The 20,062-nt window shown below is 41.6% G+C and overlaps 1 protein-coding gene across 1 annotated transcript; it reads right to left on the reverse strand.

Annotated features, from left to right (window-relative positions):
• Positions 1-925: 925 nt before the first annotated feature.
• Positions 926-19,018, reverse strand: DCUN1D1 (defective in cullin neddylation 1 domain containing 1). The gene is made up of 7 exons (XM_058031331.1): positions 18,907-19,018; positions 11,085-11,301; positions 9,658-9,826; positions 9,033-9,163; positions 5,003-5,085; positions 4,671-4,767; positions 926-3,682 (listed from the first exon to the last, which is right to left on the reverse strand). Exons 1-7 carry the CDS (start codon positions 18,907-18,909, stop codon positions 3,603-3,605), a joined length of 780 nt encoding a protein of 259 aa, XP_057887314.1. The 5' UTR covers positions 18,910-19,018; the 3' UTR covers positions 926-3,602.
• Between the last annotated feature and the right edge of the window lie 1,044 nt (positions 19,019-20,062).

Genomic DNA, 20,062 nt, shown 5'->3' on the forward strand with positions numbered 1-20,062 from the left:
CTCAGACTCATGCCAGTTGTCCTCTGAACACTAAAAAAGACTTGAAATTTTATATTCTACAAACACAGAGTTGAGTTTAGAAAAGACACGGCTACAGTTTCATGCAAAACATTTGAATTGCATTTAGGCAGCTTTTGCTGACAATTCCAGAAGCTGGGTGTTGAGTTTTCTGCCAGTTTAAATGGTCAGACTTGGGCCTGAGGTACAGGTGCCTATTCAGGAGCAAAACTCGTGGTGTTTATTTTCTGCAGATACTTCTGCTTTAGTAAACATTGGTACTAAACCAGCTGCATATTTACAAATCTAAGGCCTAGTTTTGATAGATGAAATTATAATTACAACAAGTATTTAATAGTGTGGGCAACTGCTGGAGAGCTCAGAGGCCTGCAGGGCATCACTGGTATTTGTTTAAAACCCAACCCAGACAATTTACCATCCTCAAATAAAATCTACAGAGACTTCCGGCAACATTATTTAAATAAAAGTGTGAATGACAAAAGTTTATTAAACGCATTCTTAAAAAAAGTTATATCTTTCTTAAATAAGGATGTCTCAGTAGGGATTTCACTGTAAAACAGTTCTGAGGCAAGTCATAAGTTACCTATTAACAGGTGATCAATAAGGAGTGGCTGTACTGCTGTTCTTGAGGCAGAGCTGAGCCACTGCAGTGTGTGGTGTCTCCCTCCACAAGCTGGGAGAATCTGCTCCAGGTGGGACTTGTAAACATTGGGAACGAGCAACAGGCAAGGTGGAGGAGCAGCTTTTAGATTTTTTTTCCCCACCCAGAAGAAAGTCTTGCCCTGAACTGTACTTTATCCAGAACACATGTACTCCATGCTTCCCCCCCCCCCCCCACTCCCTAAAAGCACATTCCAGAAATAAACTTTACAAATAAAACACTGAAACAATGCAGTACAAACCTCAGTCATGGCAATTTCACTGGAGCTTTATTGCCTCTGTTGGTAATGAGAGGGATTGTAAGAAGTTACATTTTGAACTTACAGAGATATGTAAATGATGGGTTTTTACTAAATATAATCTCAAGATTAAGTGTTTTATATCAGGGCACTTCTAATTTTGTACATATTTTAATGTATAAAAACAGTTTACAAACTTGATGTTTGCCTTTTTTTTTTTTTTCTTGACATTTGGCAAAATTAAATCAATCCATTTGCGGGGAGATCATCAAATTGAAGACATAAGCACTTACGAATTAAAGCAATCCAAGTAAGCAACTGGCTGCATTCTTAAAAAAAACAAAAAAACAAAAAAACAAAAAACAACCCCACACATATATAAAGGAAAAAAACCACATGGCCACATCCGAGCACGTTTCAGTACAAAATATTCCCTGTAACCAGGCATTTTGTCCTTAGAACAACACCCTGTTAAATCAATGTTTTTTTCAACTTCAGTCATTTTGAAAAACTTTTAAGATGCCATGATAGCACAAATAACCCTTTTCTGCAACATAATTAGTCAAAGTTTTTATGTATTTCTTTATAATTACACAGTAATTATAAGCATGTAGTACCAAACTGATGACAACACTATTTTGTTGGAAAGATCTTGCATTCAAAAGGAAGAGTCTCTAAAACACCACGGCATTTTGCCATTGCCCAAGCCCAGACTTTTTTGAGGAGCAAGTCTGCATTGGGAAGAAAAGCAAGTCAGTTCTCCTCTCCAAGCACAGCATACCTGAACTAATCAATCTGAAACAGTACCAAAACCCTCAAGACAGAAAACAGCACGCAGAGATAACCTTGTCGAGCTTTTTTTTTTTTCCACCCCACCCACCCTATAATTTCAAGTCCCCCATTTTTATTTACACAAAACTGAGAAAGGAAATACTGAAAGCAGCAAAACACACAGTTTTTGGCATAGCCAATTCCAGTAGCTGGATAAAGTCTGCAATGTTTTTGAGGAACTGTATTTTTGGAATAAATGCACAACTGGATTTGCCAAAAGGGCACTGCTGTAAGGGGAGCCAGCCTTAAGGTCAACTGCAGAGTACAAATAAAAATTTTAGCTGTTTAATAGTCAATTTTTCTTTAAAATACTTTTAGCATCTGCATAAAATCGTGCTGCAGTCTAGTGCAAGTACCAATGACTCATCTCAAGAATAATTCTTGCCTTATCAGGGCACTATTTAGAGCATGGACTTCAACCCCCTCTTCTCACTTGTAAGTATGGTCTGTCTCCTGTCCTGGAGCTCGTTCTTTCCAGCTTGTTTTCCAGAGCGGGATTTATCACATCTCTTCCCAAGTAACTCAGTGAGGAGTAAAAGACCATAAAAGCAGCTCAAGAGCTCTTGTATTATTAAAGAATTGCATCTGATAAAACCTGCTTTGATCCAAATGAAGCCATTTAGTCAAATGCAGCAAGACAGAAGTAGTGATGATCAACAAAATAATTTAAACAAAGCCAGTGTAGTAGTTTGTATCTGATCCGTGCTTGTTTGGGAAAGCTTTACACTGAATTTCTGTATTTGGCAACCACAGTGATACGTCAATTTAAGGAAAACTCTGCAAAATAATTTAAAAAAGGGTGTCATCCATAATGGCAGTACCTCTGTGTTAAGAAGATTTAACTTACCAGGATAATGGTTTCAAAACCCAGTTCACATCAACCTCACCAGCTTCTTGTACAACAGGGCCATTTGCTTTGTCACACCTCAGCCATAAAAGTCACGTCTCAATTTAAAATACTGTATTGTGTAGCAAACAGTTAAGACACAAATTCAGTATATTCAAGTGTTTGATTTCCACAGAAATGAAAAACCTTTCTTTGACAGACAGATAAGCATTTCCAAACTGTAATGAAATCTGATTTCTTAGAGAGTAACCTAGAGAACGCTGGCTTCTGTGGGGACACAGCTCGGCCCAGTGCGGGCTCTGCCGTGGCCCACGGGGGAAGTGCTCGAGTTGTGTCGTCCCCAAGCTGTCCCCAGAGCAGCTGAGCCACCAGCCAACCTCAGCCAGGCACCAGAGACCTCCAATCAACAGCCCTGGGGCTCCTGGGTCACTCCTGCCACTGCTGTGACCGGAGACTCAAACTCAGACGACACCAGCACTTTTCCAGAAAAGAAAAAACTCGGACCCAGTACACTTAAATATATCACTCTTGCAGGAAGTGCTATCAGTACAGTCTTTGCAACTAGCCCCAAGTGTGTATTTAAGGGTTCTTTTAAAAATTGTTTTGATGTTGATCTGTATAATTCAGATGCCATACAACAGTTGTCTGATGATGACCAGCGTTGTGCTTTATGTGAAATCAGAAACCTCAAAATAATAATAAAGCTTCTAGGATTTATGGGAGATGAAACTAGGGTGATCCACCAACAAAAAATAAATCCATGATGAAATCCACAGTGTTGGAATTTTAACGGGCAAGAGTGGTCCAGACTAGAAGAAAAGCCCAAACCACCAGTAGAAGAATGAAATATGATATGGTCCAAGATGTATCCTTAAAGGTTTGTCTCAACCCTCAGCCATATTGTGAGGATTGATCTTCAGTTCAGTCCAGCCAGCAGAAATTGACTGTGCAATTTTCCATTTCAGGTATTGTACAGACTATGTACACTCTAGAAGGGTCCTTTAGTGCTACACTGTCGTACTTTTTGTCCCAGCAATTTGAGGGCGTGCAAATTCCACAAAGTCATCAATAAGAACTGGCCATGCCCCTAAAAGAGGAAAACATCAGGATGTAAGAATTGGTTCAACAAGGCATTCTTTCACAAGCTTCATATCCAGACAAGATACTTGCTTTCCAGTATTAAACTAGGCAGAGTTTGAAGCAAAAAAAATGTAATTTTATTTTCCTGCTTGAAATTTAAGAGCTGATTAAATATTTCTGCTTCCTTTAAAGCCAGTTAATACACATCACTTTCAAGGGTTATCTTCCAGACAAAAACAAAAAACTGACCAAAATCCTAACTCAACACTGACAAGGGAATGAGGACGGTCCATAATTACTAAATAAAGTTGGAGCAGTTTGCTGCCCTCTGCTCTGGAGGCATCCCAAGTTGAGATTCCCGCCTCACTGAACTGATGTGCTGCCAAGGGCTGAGGGCAATCAGCTGTTCTTGGCTGCACATGGGCTGAAGAGGAAAGATCCATACAGAAGTTTACAAGAAACACATTTGGTAGGAAGTGAGTTCTGTTCAGCAGCCCCTGTGTGCTGCCGGCTTCACTTCTATGTCAAAACATGTCCAAGGCTCACATAAACTGAAGCAACCAGAGTTAAAAACATCCTCAGATACAAAATGCAGTAACCAGAGGACCCTACACAGAGCTGCACAAACCACGGATCAGTCACTTGGATGAAGATGCCAAGAACTGCACCAACACAGAATCTGTAGGTTTGAAATGGACATATAGCAGGGTTTGTTTCAATAAAAAAGAATTTGAGGTTGTCTCAGTAAGAAAGAATTTGTGGCTGAGCTTAGAACAAAGAAAGAAAATGGATTCCGTGAAAGCGCCAGCATTTCTTTTAAAAACATTAATAACAGATATGATTACAACATGCATTAAAGCAGCCCTAACTGGACTCCAGATCACCAGAAATACTCTAATGGAGCTGCTTTTGAGGTTGTGCCAAAGCAGATGCACAGTAATAAATGTAACATAAAACACAGTTAGAAGTTAATGAGAGAAAATGGCAATGTTTACCTTCCTCATCATAGTTAGACATGTCATCTGCTATCATCGTACTAAAGTCTAGAAGAAGGTTCCAGGTATCCTTAGGAATTGATCTTTTATGATGCTCCTGTTTGGAGAGGTGGAAATTTATATTTAAAAAAATAAATTAAAACCCTATTAGACATTCATTTTTACTGTCTCAAACACATCCACATCCCCAAAACATATTTCTGTTGTAGACACTGTGAATATCTGGGATTTAGGTCAAGACAGTCTATTTCATCTACTCAATAACTTACACATGTTTATCTTCCAAGTTCTCAAAATACTGCAGTCCAGATTAGGTAAAGGTATAAACTTACCAACAAAAATTTGTTCCACAAGTCTAGAAATTTAAATCTTCCATTAAGTACTAAATTCCAGTAGGCAATGGCCATTTCTAAATCTGTAATAATAAAATAATGACTTTTAGAGGTGTACATATCAAATATATAATCTCCACAAGTATCTAACACCAGCATGAACCATGTATCCATAAATGTGAAAAGATTAAACTCATGCAAATATACTCATGGATCCTTTACCAAAAGGCAACCATAAATAAAGTGTTACACACATATTTTATATTTTACAGAACTGAAGATTGCCCATATTAATATCTAACATATCCAAAACCCCCCAGGACATGGCATATGCCTTTTGCTATCTAACAATACTTTAGTTAAAAGTCAGCAAAATATTTTCAGTTAAAGATGCTACTGGCTTGAAAAGAAAATTTGTAGTATTTTGTACTGAGACTTTCTTTTTTTTTAATGTACAAAATACAATTTAGATAAAACCAACTTTTAATGATTTAATTTTCATTTTTTAATTATTTCATTCATAAGGCAACCCTATTATAAGTGCTGCCTTTGTAATGAAACTTTTGTCAAATGCTCATTTCTGTAACCAAGATTCCCTTTTGAAAGAGACTCTTTGGGTAGTGTCCTTGAGCAGACAGAAGACAGTTGATTTATTTGTTGGTGGTGTTGTTTTGGTTGAGTATTTGCTTTTGTTTGGGGTTTTTTTGTTGGTGCTTTGGGGTAGTTTTTGGCTATTTGGTTTGGGATTTTTTCCTGTTGTTTGTTGGGTGTTTGTTTGTTTGTTTGTTTGTTGGGTGGTGGGTTGGCTTTTTTTTGTTCTTCTTTCCAAGCCTCCTGTTGAATTCCCGCTTGTTAGGAATGAGTGAAGCCTGGCCTGGCAGATTTGAGAGCAGCCCCCCTGCCTGTCAGAGCTGCTGGGGGCCAGGAGGGGCAGGCAGGAGCCTGGGAGCACATCAAGGGATTTGGAACCCACAGCTGTGCCCAGGAATTACCTGGGGATTGCTGCAGCACCAAACCCCCCTCACTGTGAATTACCAAATTCAGTATCCTCAGCCCCAGGATGTCACACAGTGACCCCCAAAGGCTGCCCAGCTAAGTGGCCTCTTTTTAAAAAAAGCTCTTATGGCAGACTAGCAAATTTCTTCTATAAACAATCCCCTTGTGGAAGCAGGGGGAGAAGGCACAGGATCAACTGCACACCTAGGAAAAGAAAAAAAATTCTACACCAATAAACCAAGAGCTCCACTCCCTTCCTTCCTCCAGGATGCCCAAATATTTAAAAGAACCCAGGGAGGTGGATCTTGGAGGTGAAACCAACACAAACAAAACAAAGTATGAAATCTGCATTGCTGGAGGGAAAATAGGAGCTGATGAGGAGTTGCAGAATTGTTTAGCATCTGATATTAAAAGTCCTCAAACAGCAGAGTCACATTATAATATCTCCTGACCAAAGTACAGAATAAAATTTGTGAAGGATTTTCTGCTGTAAAGCTGCAAAGAGGTTTGATTTCAGACAAAGTGCAAGAAGCAGAGAGAAATTACACAGAAGTCACTACTCCTCAGTAAATAAAGCTGTATCTGAAAATGGCAACTCATTCAAGACTGTAGAAGCTCAAAGTCTCTCTTTAACAGCAGATTCAGGTACAAAAAAAAATGCATTTTAGCTTTCAACTAAAACTACTGTCTTTCTAAAATTAATAGATACAAACTTCAGAGGAAGCTGATCAGTTCCTCAAGGAAAAAGATTAAAAACTAAGTTTTATTTACTTGTGCTGCATTAATGGTGTGCATACAAAAAGGCAAGGTGATCAAATCACTGCATTTTGCACTGGTTTGTAAACAATCACTATAAACAAACTGTGCATTCTGAAATTTTCATACAATTTTGAGGTAATTCTTGTAGGTAAGCAAAGGCTGTTACAAGCCAAATCTCAGGGTGCTGCAACCTCAAACTTGCTGCATGAGGCCAAACATGTAAAGCATGATGACATAATACCTTAGGACAAACTACATTTTTAAAAATAAATTATATTAAATAGCAAACTGGAAGGTAAAGATATAATTTTAGATTTCTATAAGTGTGAAAATGCTCAGTGAAATCCTCCTGGATCAAATATAAGAGTCTCAAAATTCCTCAATTTTGAATTTTATCCAGAGAGATGCAGGAGAAGCAACAAAGTTTGAGATGAACAGCAGCTACAGGGTATTCTCCAATGAGATGCAAATAGCACAAGAACTTTTCAGACACCCTCCTACTTACCCAGTAGTAAGGAATTATGCAGAGGAAATATATTTCCAGAACTGTGCCTGAACTACTGCACAATGTTTGCAAGATTAGAGGCCAATATACATTAAAATCAATTTGGCAAGTTCCTACAAGCAGTTATTTAGACACACCAAAATTAATTGCCTAACTAGCAGCACTTACTTTGCAGCTCTGTACTTCTCCCAGTATTGTTTTGCTCCAGGGTTTCCAGAATTATTCTGCCCTGTTGTAAATTCATGCCTAGAACTGTGTATTTATGAGCACCAAAATGGCTGGTAAGCATCCAGACTTTAGGCTTAGACTTCCAGACCCAGATTTTAAAACAAAAACAATTTAAAAACCTATCTTACACTATGTATATGCCATATGGATCTCAGAAAACTATACCTGTCTGCCACTGCTAGAGCTTAACATGCAGGAAAAGCTTTATGATGAATGAGAAATAAAGCAAGTGAATGAGTTTTCCTGGGAAATTATTCCCACAATTCAGCTGCTGTCCACATTTTCCTTGTTGTAGCAGCCTAAAAAAATTATCATGATTTTCTACAAGAAATACAAATCAGCCTATTCATTTATTTGCATGATTCAGAAATGACTACAAGCATGCACAAGTATTTTCAGATGGTTTAGCAGCACTTCTAGCTCATTTGGATACAATGAAATTCACAATCCACTGAAAACAACAAACAAGATAACAGCCAGATGTCAAAGAAGGACATAGAACTTTTGCTTATTTACTTATTTTTCAATAGTCATTTTAAGTCAAAAGTTGGTCAGTACATAAAAGCCAGTAAAACTACAGCAGAAAACTCATCTTTACACAGCCTGGGAATGCAAAGCTGTCCAGTGGCAGTCAGTTTAGAGCATTTTCATTACTGAGAAGAACAAATTCACAAGTTGCCAAGGAAGAACCTACCAGCCTTTTCATATTTTATTATTTCTCAAAACCAGAAAAATTAACTTAAGATGTTACAGGATCACGGAAAGTTAGTTATGGCTAATAGCCAAATCTCACTGTAGAGAAATGAATGTACATCCTGGCTGCTGAACATCACTGCTTGAAAGAAATTTTTATTCCCTCATTTTTGTCATTTCAAATAGACAGAGCTACAGTTTGTTGCTTTAATTCCATCCAAACTGTGATATTCTGAAATTATTTTTAATAAGTTATTTTTCCACTCCACCTGTTACATCCACTAAAGCCATACTCCATGTGTGAACTCTGAAATAATGACAGAAAAAGCCTTCAGTGAGGTAGGGGGAAAAAAAACTCTGTAGGTAGACACCAGCAGGCATCAGGCCCAGAACACAGGAATCCATTTGCACCATTCCAATTCTATCCTGCTAAGACATCTGCAAGAATTTCTGGTGTTACAAGGGACTGTACAAATGTACTTACACAGAAAATGGTTTTACAGCTTCCATTTATCCTAAAAGTAAAAATTCAATTAATCTGTTCAGTGCTGCAAATTCTAAGTGGTGCAATTATGTCTTTAATATAAGAACATAATCCATTGTGCTCACTGAGAACTGCACTCACTCTGAGTGAACGAATAAACCTTCTCCCATAAAATTCTGTAGCCTTTATTAATAATCAATTTGAATACCTTAAATTGACATCCATCTTTCAAAACACAGAGATGTATTTTAACCCAAGGGTGATTATCTTTCAGATTCATTGGATCACAATAATACATTCATTTACAGCTTTAATTAGCCATTTCCAATATTTATGAAAACACGCTTATGAATTAGAATACATACCTAAACCTTTCTGTCCTGGGTTCTTTGCAAAGTTGAAAGTAAATTGATAGAAATCCTTAAATCTTCCTGGCTCTTTTAATTCTTGTTCCATTTTAGGAATCTGGGCCTTCAGTTTTTCTATGCTGTCACATCTGCATTTTAAAAAGCACATTTGTCTGTATATTTATTTATTATTCATTTTGCCATAAAAACATGAGTTAAACAAAAATCTATAAACTATTTGTAGAATACAATATGGTTATCAAAACAGAATTCAGGAAGCCTTTGATGAGTCTGCACCTCTACAAGAATTTCATTTGTTATTTCTTCATGTTGCATTCGCACATATAACTGACATACCAGATTCCAGAATCCACAAAATTGTTAGGAAGATGTGATAAAGACTCCTGCACTGTCACAAGGCAGAGAAACCTCAGGTGTGCCCAACATCCCTGCTCTACCTGCCAGAGCAGCTCTGTGCCAGCCACACACAACCCTCACACAACCAAGGCCGGGCTGCGTTTTCCAGAGGCAGACAAGCCATGCTGGGCTCTGAAACATCTCAGAAAGGACACCAAGACTGAGAATTCCCCAAAGTAGGACCCTGGATCACACTGTGACCATCCAACACTCAGTGAGCACTTACCCCAGCTCAGTCATTCCATCCATGAACTCCAGCTTTGAGAATTCACACTGTGTGGCAGCCCGGAATTTCCACGCGATGATGAGCACGGTGATGCTGGCTGGGTCGAGGGCTAGGTCATCACAGAACTGCTGAATTCCATCTATGCCAATCTTGTTTTCATCTTGAGGATCTTGGGCACAGAAAAATAAGGATCAAGAAAAACAGATATTTGAAAAAGCTAATTTGTTCAACAAGTATATTTAGGACGAGGAAACATTTTCAAGATCCCATTTTTGGGATCTGCCCTTATAAGAGAATATTTTAAAAACAAAATTAAATGAGTGCTCCCAATGGTTAAGCTTTAACAATTGAGGCAGTTACTGCAATAAAGCCTCCTATACAATGAAGATCATGTTATTTTAATTGAGAGACAAAAGCACCACAAACATTTATCTTCTGCCTAATAATGTGCAGGATCTTCTGACTCATTCATTCATTCTCTCCCCCCAGCACACTCCATTTTTGGCCTCTTTGGTCAGACTCATGAGCTGTGTTCCCACAGAAGCCATTCTGCAGTGATCATTTCCAAGTTGTACCAACATCCAAATCTGCCCATCCACAGCTCCCCCAAGAGCAGATTTAGGCATTTCCTGGCCCACAGGAGGTTTCCAGCATGCAGAGGTTGGACACAGAAACCTCCAGGGGGAAGTTATGCTGCTCCATTAGTGATTCCAAGTCAGCCAGGTCCACTCCTCTTTCCACAAAGGAATCAACATCTGGTCTGGAAGTGAGATGCTCACATTTCAACTGTGCTAACAAAGATCTACTAACACAAGCCAAGACAGACTTCACAAAAATGGTATTTGGATTATACATATAAAACATAGGAAAACTGAGAGAAAACAGAGCACTCATTTTTAGATTAAGTGCTATAACACAGGATTTGTTCTGCTCTACTGAATCCACTTTATGTGACAGGATATCAGTTGAACACTGGCTATAAAACAGATACAGAGACTCTGTTTTCTTTTACACTCTCTTTGTAACTACCTGATAATAACAAGCTCAGTAAAAACTAAGGTAGAACCCATCCCTAGTATGCAACACCTTGTCCTTTGTCAGGATCAAGTGCTGTGTGATGTGCCTTCCTCAGGAGACTTACCTAAAATCCTCATTAACCATCACAATTACTCACTGCACACACAGTTCTAGCTCAGATCCTAATATCCTACAAACGTAGGTACATTCAGAGCACATAAAGTAACTGCATGTAATCCTTGTGAAGCAGAAATCTACCTATATTTCCCTTCTAATTTGTATTATTAGCACTGAAAAAAAAGCTGAAAGAGTCAGTTAAGATTTCCCAGCACAAGAGCACAACATCACCAATACATCGTAAATAAGAATTATACAAGTATGAAATAAGCTTTAAAATTCAGGGTACTCACCTTTGTATCTGTTATATAGTTGTTCTAACTTCTTTCTGTCCAGTGATCCTTTAACACTCTCTCGTATATAAAGTTCAGGGTTTTGGAAAAAGTTGTCTGTTGCAACATCTAACTTCCAGTCATTTTGAGACAGACAACTCACTGCTGTCTTTTCACTAGATTGTGTGAAGACCATAAACTGACGCACTTTATCCTTCTGTGATGATTTCAACTTGTTCTAGTGAAAACAGACAATACTGTAACTAGAAATGTCTACTGGACAAAAAAATCCCACCAGTAAATAAAAACCAGTCTCTTAATGCTTTTTAAATCGGTATCTTTATCCCAAGCAATGAGGATATGAGAATATGTGATCAAGTTCCTCCAGAGGTGGGGCAGAGCAGGCCACTGAGCTGTTCAGCCCCTCTGAGCAGCAGGCTGGGGTCCCTTTGGTCCCAGCTACTGCAGGACCAGAGCCACACCTGGAACGGGATCTCCTGAGGGGCCTCTTGATGGCAGCGAGGGACCAGGCTGGGACATCCATTTCAGGGAGCTACACACTGGAACACCTTAAAGACTTCTTTTCCTTTAAAGAGATTTTTCACTTTGAAGGTTCTCAGCTCCACCTACATAACTGGCAAAACATTCCAGCGAGGAGGCATTGTCTCCATTTCACAGGTGCAGAACTGAAGCTCAGGAAAAAAGAGGCAGCGGTGCCTGAGGCAGGCGGGGGAGTGAGGAGCCAAGGTGAGAGCTCGGGAATTCCAGGCCTCCTGCCCAGAGCCAGCCATCCCGCCCTGCTCCAGCCCAGAACTAAACACAGATTTGCTGCTTATCAGCACAGAGGGATTCCCAAGGATATTTCTGATGAGGAGAAGCACACTCAGGATTTCAAGGGTATGAGTTACACAAAACTAACTGCTCATCAGGAGAAAGCAATCACAGCTCCTGCACTACACCCAAACTCAGTTCCACAGCTCACTCAATACAGTCAAAGCAAACACTCCCAAGGTTACAGCTTGGTACAGAAAAGTTCTGACAAAATTTTAAATCAGGATTGGATTCCTTACATGGCACAAGTATTTCATTTTTAGTTTACTTTGTATTCTAACCAAAACTTGTATATTCTGTTCATTATTGCATCTGTAATTTCAACAGCTCCTTCTCAGCGAATAAGGAGAAAAAAGGCCAAAAAAAGTCCCATGACATGATAAAATTCAGCCAGAGAATGATTTAGGAGCAGTATGTGCTCAAGCTCTTAATTCCAAAGTGTTAATTAGTGTTCAATCACATCATCATAAGAAAAAATAACTAATGCTTCAGAGCACAAATTCATCTGTCCTAAAAGTCAGGATTAGTTTTCTGTGGCTTGATGATGAGTGTGAACACTTATTTGTAAGAATAGTTAAGTCACCAGTTTCAGAGTTACAGCATGGAAAAAAAATACAAGAACATCACATTTGGAATAAACTGATACCCATATAATACACTGAACAGAACAATTCCCTGAGCTCAGCTCCTGTGACATTGACCCCATGTGTCAATGCCTGGCTCCAGAGCAGACATTCAGCACCTTGCACTACTGAGCTCACACTTCCACAAAAATCTCTTACACTGACAAGGCCACGTGGAACAACTTCCAGAAATGACTAAATAGATTTTTAGTTGCAGCTTTTTAAAATGTATTGTAAACTCAGATTATTGAAAACAAACCACTGAAAGAAATCCCAAATGAAGATGAAACAATCCCAAATTTAAATTTCTCTATCAATTACCAGCTTCCTCTAATCAGTTCCACACAGCCAGACTGCTGCATCACCACAGACTCAGCTGCACTATAGGGCAGCCATACTTAATTATTTTAGCTTTTCCTTTTTTCTTCTTTTTCTTTACAAAGCTGGTGCCTTTAATCTTCAGTATTTTGTTTTTTTCAAAACGTGTACACATAAGTATGCATAGCCCATTTAATAGTGAGTACTCTCCAAAACCCCAGGAGGCTTTGTTCTTCCCTGATCCTGCAAGGCTGAGCTCTAAAAGCAGTGACATCCCACAAAAAGTCAAGGAACAGGTTTAAGTAGGCTTCACCATGGATGCCCAGGACCACAGAAGGTGGCATGTTCTGCATCTTGTCACATAAAAGAAGAGTGCAATTTGTTAGAACAAAAGCTTGCAGCTTAAATGCCTTTTAAGATAAAATTTAAATTCTACTTATGTACAAGAGATTTTCCCATGCTTGGGGCTCCCTAAGTGATAGCAACAACATAAAACCTTTTTAAAAGAAGACTGAAATTGCAGAGAATCAGGCAGCTAATTACAACATTCAGTAAGGTAAAAGATGCAATAAATCACACTGTTCAGCCATAACCTTTTTCTTTAATATTCGTATTTTTCCTGGTCAAACATGAGCTTATTTTTAATGAAGTGCCAAAACCCTTTCTCTATATTTGATGAATGCTTCTGCAGAACCTTGCCAATATGGACAGGACACTCCACATCCTAAGTGACTGGGCCCTCTCTGCAGGCCTACTATAGGACAGCAAGAGATGGAATTACTGCTGAGTTTTTATTATCCTATTATAGCTCCTCTTCCAGCACATTAAAAACCCACACTTCAAGCAGGAACAGGTTCCAAACCTTCTGCACTTTTGAGGGCTATTTCTAGACACTGAGCACTAATACTCTATTATTGTTTCAAGTGCAATACAGAGCAGCACATAACCTTTAATCCTACAGTCATCAGGCAACAAATACCTGACACTGAAATTGTGCTCACTGTAATGCAACACAATCCACGTAAAACATCTCAGCTTTAACACAGGTTAAAAAGGAAGATACAATTTTATTTAACAGATATGTGTCTTGCCTATATATACAAATGAACACCAATTGAAAGCAAATGAAACAAATTTGTACTCTTATTTCTTGCATCAAAAGGCAATGGAAAAATTCTGTTCTGCAAGTCTTTGATCAAGTTTGTGTGGTATCCAAGCTACCTTTCATAATAAGGATGTCAAAAGGCAGATAACCTTACTCTTAAAATACAGAATAACTTCTCCAAATGAAAAGCTACATTGTGTAGATTCATAAAACTACACTTATTCTAATTAACATCTGGTTCTATAATTTTGATTTTAAAATGAACATTTGCCTCTTACAATGAAGTACCAAATTTGAATATTCTAATTCAATATCCTTTCCTTGATCAGAAAATTCAGTGAAAAATTACAAATAAAAAATAAAATACTTGGACTTTTATTTCCCCACGTATTTTTTTCTCCTAGTCTCAGGTACAAAAAATGCTAGAACTTCTCTACCAACTCTGACTACAGCATTATTTTTCCTTATCTTCTGCACTGTTTTTAGTCACCCCAGATTCAAAGATAAGTTCTGCACGCTGGTCATCAATATTTTGCAGGCAGTTAATAGCTGAATGAGGGCTCCACTCTCCTGGATAAGGTTCATGGGAAACAGCACCAACCTTTGTCCCACACTGCCCGGACTGGAGCCTGTTCTTGGACTTGGCTCCAAGGTCCCCTGAGGCCCCAGTGAGACAAGCAGGGCTCGGTGGGTTCTGCTGCCCAAACTCCCTTGCGGCCCCCGGGGAAGGCATTCACACAGTCACTCCTCAGCGAGCGACTGCTCTGCACCTTTCCCAGCCAGATACAGACCTCCCAAACCCTGGGAGTTTCACTGCTAAGCAAAGGAATCTGAACGATGTGACATCTGCGCTTTTGTTTCAAGCAGGACTCACAGAAAAGCCTGTTAAGTTCTCATGCATGTGACAGGTAAAAGCCTTTTCTAAAATAGTATCAACCTCCACGAAGTCTCGGCCTTTACACGGAGGCACTCAGAGTCCAGCAGGAGCTGTGGCTGTGGAAGGTCCCTGCTCCTCCCAAGGACCCAGCTCAGTGCCACAGCTCGGGCTGCAGCCCCTCAGCCGACTGCACTCCTGTCCCCCGATGTGACACCGCTGGCCAGAGAGTGCTGCTCCTGAACCTCCCCGCCTTGGACTGTACCCATGACAGGAACCACAGGCACCTAAAAACGTCTGCATTACTGCTTGTAGCCAACAAACACATGGCTAAAGCTCAAAAGGCAGAATCATGAGTATTTTTCTTTGTTTTGTAAGAAAAATGTTAACTACAACAGAAATCTACAGACAGACAGAACTGCATCTTAACCCACCAACAGTGATGGCACACAGGTATACTACAAAAAAAATCTAAGGTAAAGACAAAAACAATGAAAGCAAATAGCCACAGTTTCTGAATATTGTAAACAAACTTGTCCTTTAACTACATTTTATTTTCCACAGCAGTTTCCCTAAGAGAGGGCACACGAAGTAAGACAGTCAGGACATCTGTAAGCTTCTGTTTCAAACTGATGTGAAATCTGCTTGGCTGCAGTGGAACAGAACAAAAAGACTTAAAAATTGTGTTGAGACATAAAATCCAAGGCAAAAAATCACAACATAAAATTAAAATTGCTTTCCACCCTCTATAATGTTCTTTTAATGGGTAAAATAATTTCAGTATTCACATGCAGGCAGAAGGTCAATTTACAGCTACCAAGAATATTTCTGTAGACATAATGGTAATTCATGCCAATCTGAGAGGTGAAGGAAACACAAAAATCAGGACTTTTCCAAACAAAAAAGGACAACATAAAGCAGCCAGTTGTTTAGCATTCTTAACTCTGGTCTGGGGCACAAGCTCTATTCATACTGTATATTTGCATTGGCACCATAAAACATGAGTAAAATATCAAGAGCTACATAATAAATTTCACACCTTGTTCTCAGAGCAGTTCATATTCTTGAATAGTTTTTTCATGGCTCTAGTAAAAAGTGATTTAAAGTATCAGTTCAAAGGGATCTCTGGTGAGCTAGGAGAGGAAACAGAATCATGCACCATCTTGTCAGCACTCTGACTGCTCCGTCTGAAGCGCAATGCCAAGAATCTGAAGTTTTACCATGGGACAACCAAACCTCAACTATTTAATATCAACAAACTGCTTCAGACATGCATATGCACCACTGCTTACACGTATAAACAGCTGGCCTTGCAAAATAGCTCGTCGAGTTAAACACCACATAACAATGTCATGAAGTACACTAACATTACAGGAGACAGCGTCAGACATGAAATTCTTGTAATATGAAATTTTACAACTTCCTGTCAGCTGAGGTTTGCAGTAAGAAATTATGTATTTATCAGCACAGAAGTATTTTTCAGAGAACACAAACTGGACAATATAACAGATAATATAAATAGAGACAAGGCTAGCACATGGCTCTGGATAAAGATGTATATAATCACACACTTGCCTCGATTACCACACACAGTTCTAAATTCATTAAATCATTCAGAATTGTACAGGCAGTGAAGATGGCTCAGAGTACAATGGACCAGCTCACTGCTCTGCCTTGATTCATGGGCACACCACTGTCCTTGGGATGGGATGAAGCACTAACACTACCAGGGAAGGTGAAGGACAGCACTTCTGCAGGTGCTGCTCAGCTCAGATGAAGAGAGGGTAAGCAAGGCTGAGTGCTCCCAGCAGCCCAGGGAACACTGCCAGGCTGGTGTCCCTCCCAGATCCAGGACAAAGATGGTTCAAGGGCAGGAAACCTCTGTCCTGAAGGCACAAAGCTCTGGCCATATGGACACTGGTGAGACTAAGGCAGAGCCAGCAGTGCTCGATCTGGCAGTGCTGCATGGACAGGTGGGAGCCAGGGCCCAGCAGCAGGAGCCTGTGCCATGGCACTTGCTGTGCTGGACAAGCCACAGCCTCTGGGAAAACGAGCCAGAGCAGTTGTGTACATGGGCACAAAAATGGGACGTGGAATCTCATGTTTCTGGATGGGCATCCTCAGATCTCTCTGAAGTCTCCCTACCTTTCCCCTAACCAAACAGAGGATTTTGCCATACCACAAGTAAGGGACAGAATCCTACACCCAGGCACTGGAAACCATCCATACCTGTATTTACTACTTCTAAAAGCTGCAGCCGGTCACTTAGTCCCACTTCAGTGTCATCCTTTCACCTGGGTGCTGGAGCCAACAAGCACAACCTGGAACACAGCTGTTTGCACTGCCATGAGTGGAGTATTCACACACTCCCTCCCATCTGATAAATACCAATCTACCAGCACAGAATTGCTGCACAGAATATGTCTGCTGGTTCTTCAGTTAAGTGTTTCTAAGAAGACCAAGCAGACAGAACTCTGCCGTTCCTCACAAAAAGATATTCTCTGAATAATGGGCCTCACTATTTCTGTTATAATGTCACTTTCTACAGTATGGTTCAATTTAAATTTCTAATCTCATAGCCAGCCAATAATATATGTACATTCAAGACATTAACTGTCTATTTCATCAACTGGATATCTGTTTTTCCTACCTACACTGGATATACTGTGAGACAGGTCTAGGTGATTTTTATGGAAAAAAGTCTACATAAAAAGTTGTGTAACATTACTGGGTTTGCAGAATTTCAGACAGTCCCAGACCTGCAGAATTACAGCAAGACAAGCTTACAGTCTGAACTTTATTCAGACTTCAGTCCTAAGCTCTCATAAAAAAACACAAATGAAGATCGACATCAAACTATTCAATTAAAAATTATACAAGTTACACAGTGACAAGTTTATTAGAAGTCTGCACACCACTAATTTAAATGCTGGCCAACCAAATTTTTATGCCAACATAACTCCATCAATTAAAGGTGACGTTGTAATTTTTTTAATATGTTTTTAACTCTGCTTGTCAGAATAGTATTAACAGCAAGTATAAAATATTTTTATACCAATAAGCATACACAGTAGATTTTACAATTCCCTCCTACACCCTTCCTAAGACTGCAACACTGCCACAGAAAAGTACTGCTTTAAACTGTACAGGTGTAGTAGCTAAAGCTGTTACAATATTTGAATATGGAGAAAGCCTGGAAGTACTATAAACTGTTCCCTCTGGTGCATAAGGCACTGCAAGAAACCAACGAGGGCCTCCTTAATTAAATTAAAGGAATACATTTTTCTTTTGTTTAGGCAAACAAAACCAGCAAATGCTGTTCTAAACACTGCAGTTTCCCCCTACAAGAAGCAAGGGAGAAAGTCAGTCGATTTGGGAGTCCACAGCAAATCCTCAGTTATAAGAAGAGCATTAAAGAGAAAACGCAAGATAAACCTTTACAAGACCTTTACTAGGATGACCTCTGCAAGGCCCTCCTTTACAACACTTCTATGAAAACAACCAAGACCCTGGAACAATTATCCAGAAATTCTCCGACAGAATCCCAGCTCAAGAAGCATCAACACCCCCAAGTTTCCCTGTGAGCTGACAGCACTTAGCGGGCCCTGAGACACCTGAAATCCTGCGGAAAACCTGCGAGCAGCCCCTGGATGCGGGCAGCCCTTTGCACTCCCTCGGTGCTGCTGCAGGCACAGCCCGCACAGAGCCGCCCGCAGCACGGCCGCTGTCTCGCAGAGGCTCCTGAACCCTCGCACCAGGTGCCAGCGAGCCCCTCCCGCCGTGCGGGGCCTGCCGGGGCCCCGCGGGTCGGAGCCTGGCCGGGATCCCGGCGCCCCCCGCTTAGGCCCCTGCCCGAAGCAGCCCCCGCCGCCCGCCCCGCGGCCCCGGCCCGGGCCCCGCACGCCGGCCCTGCCGTGCCCGGCACGAGGACGAGCAGCCCCCGGGCCAGCACATCGTGCCCGGCAGCGGAGCCCCCGACACCGGCCATTCGGCCGCTCCCGGACACCCAGCGCGCCACGACCAGGCCGCGCTGCCCCTGCCCGGCCCCGAGGCGCCGCGCTGGGCCCGGAGGGGCCCCGGGCGGCCGCTCACCATGGTGGGGGCTGTGCGGGCCTCTCCCCTCCCGGCTCGGGCGGACACTGAGGGCGGCGGCGGCGGCGCTTCCTCCGGCGGCGGCGGCTCCCGGCTCCTCACGGGCCCTTCCGCCGCCTTCCCCCGCTCATGCGCAGTGCGGGGAGCCGGGAGCCCTCGCAGGGGGCGGCCCCGGCCGCGTTCCCCGGGAGCGGCGGCTGCGAGCGGCGGGCGGTCTGCGCTCGGCCCTGAGGTCGCGGCGAGCACCGGGGGGGTCTCGGCCCGAGCAGGGAGGGGAAGGGAAGGAAGGGAGGGGAAAAGTCCCCCCAGCCTCCTGGAGGCTGTCATGGGGTGGGCTTGGGGCTCGGAGGGGATGCGGCGGGGCAGGCGGGGATGCGGGCTCCCAGCGGCTCCTCACCCCGGGACCCGCTGTTCTGTCGGGAGAACTCCCTGTGTGTTCCTATTTCGTCAAAACCAAAAGGTCAAACACTTTTCGAGTATCCAGTGTGAGCGCCAGGGTCGTGTGGCCGCCCTTCCCGGGGGCCTGAACGAGATGGGAAAATCCCCCGTGCTTTCCAGGATGGATTCGCAGAAGAGGCAGAATCGCCTGCTGAGCAGCCACGGACACCTGGGGAAGGTGAAGTGTCGGGGCAGCAGCTTTACAGAGGAGCACCTGCACGCCTGTAAGATTTCCCTGATTTCCCTGCTCCAGGCTGTGATCCCCTTTGGGGAGCTGTGGACAGGTGTAGCTCTTCCTGCAGTAGCTGTACTAGCAGAAGGGGCTGCAATGGTTAAATCACGGTTTGTACCACTATCCCAGACAGTTGTTTTTTCCCAGGAAAGCTTACTCTACCTACTGCAGGCTTTTGGCAGCCGAGGGAGTCTGGGGAAGCAAAATACTTGCTGATAAAACTCACAGTGGTGGCAAACTGCTGTTGTGAAGGACAAAGGTTTGAGACCTGATCTTGTTTTCTCATCTCCTGCTGAGATTGGAGCTATTAAAGTAAGCTTCTGTATTTATTATGACTGGTATGACTGCACACACCACAGAGAAATTAAGACTTCAAAAAGCCATTCCTCATCGTGGATGTCCACAGTTTATGAATGTGTTTTTATAGAAAAGGGTCTGAATTGTTTCTTGGTGACTTTCCCTTCCCTTTCAGAAAAGGGTCTGAAT

The sequence above is a fragment of the Melospiza georgiana genome, chromosome 10 (assembly GCF_028018845.1).
Source record: "Melospiza georgiana isolate bMelGeo1 chromosome 10, bMelGeo1.pri, whole genome shotgun sequence".
NCBI lineage: Eukaryota > Metazoa > Chordata > Aves > Passeriformes > Passerellidae > Melospiza > Melospiza georgiana.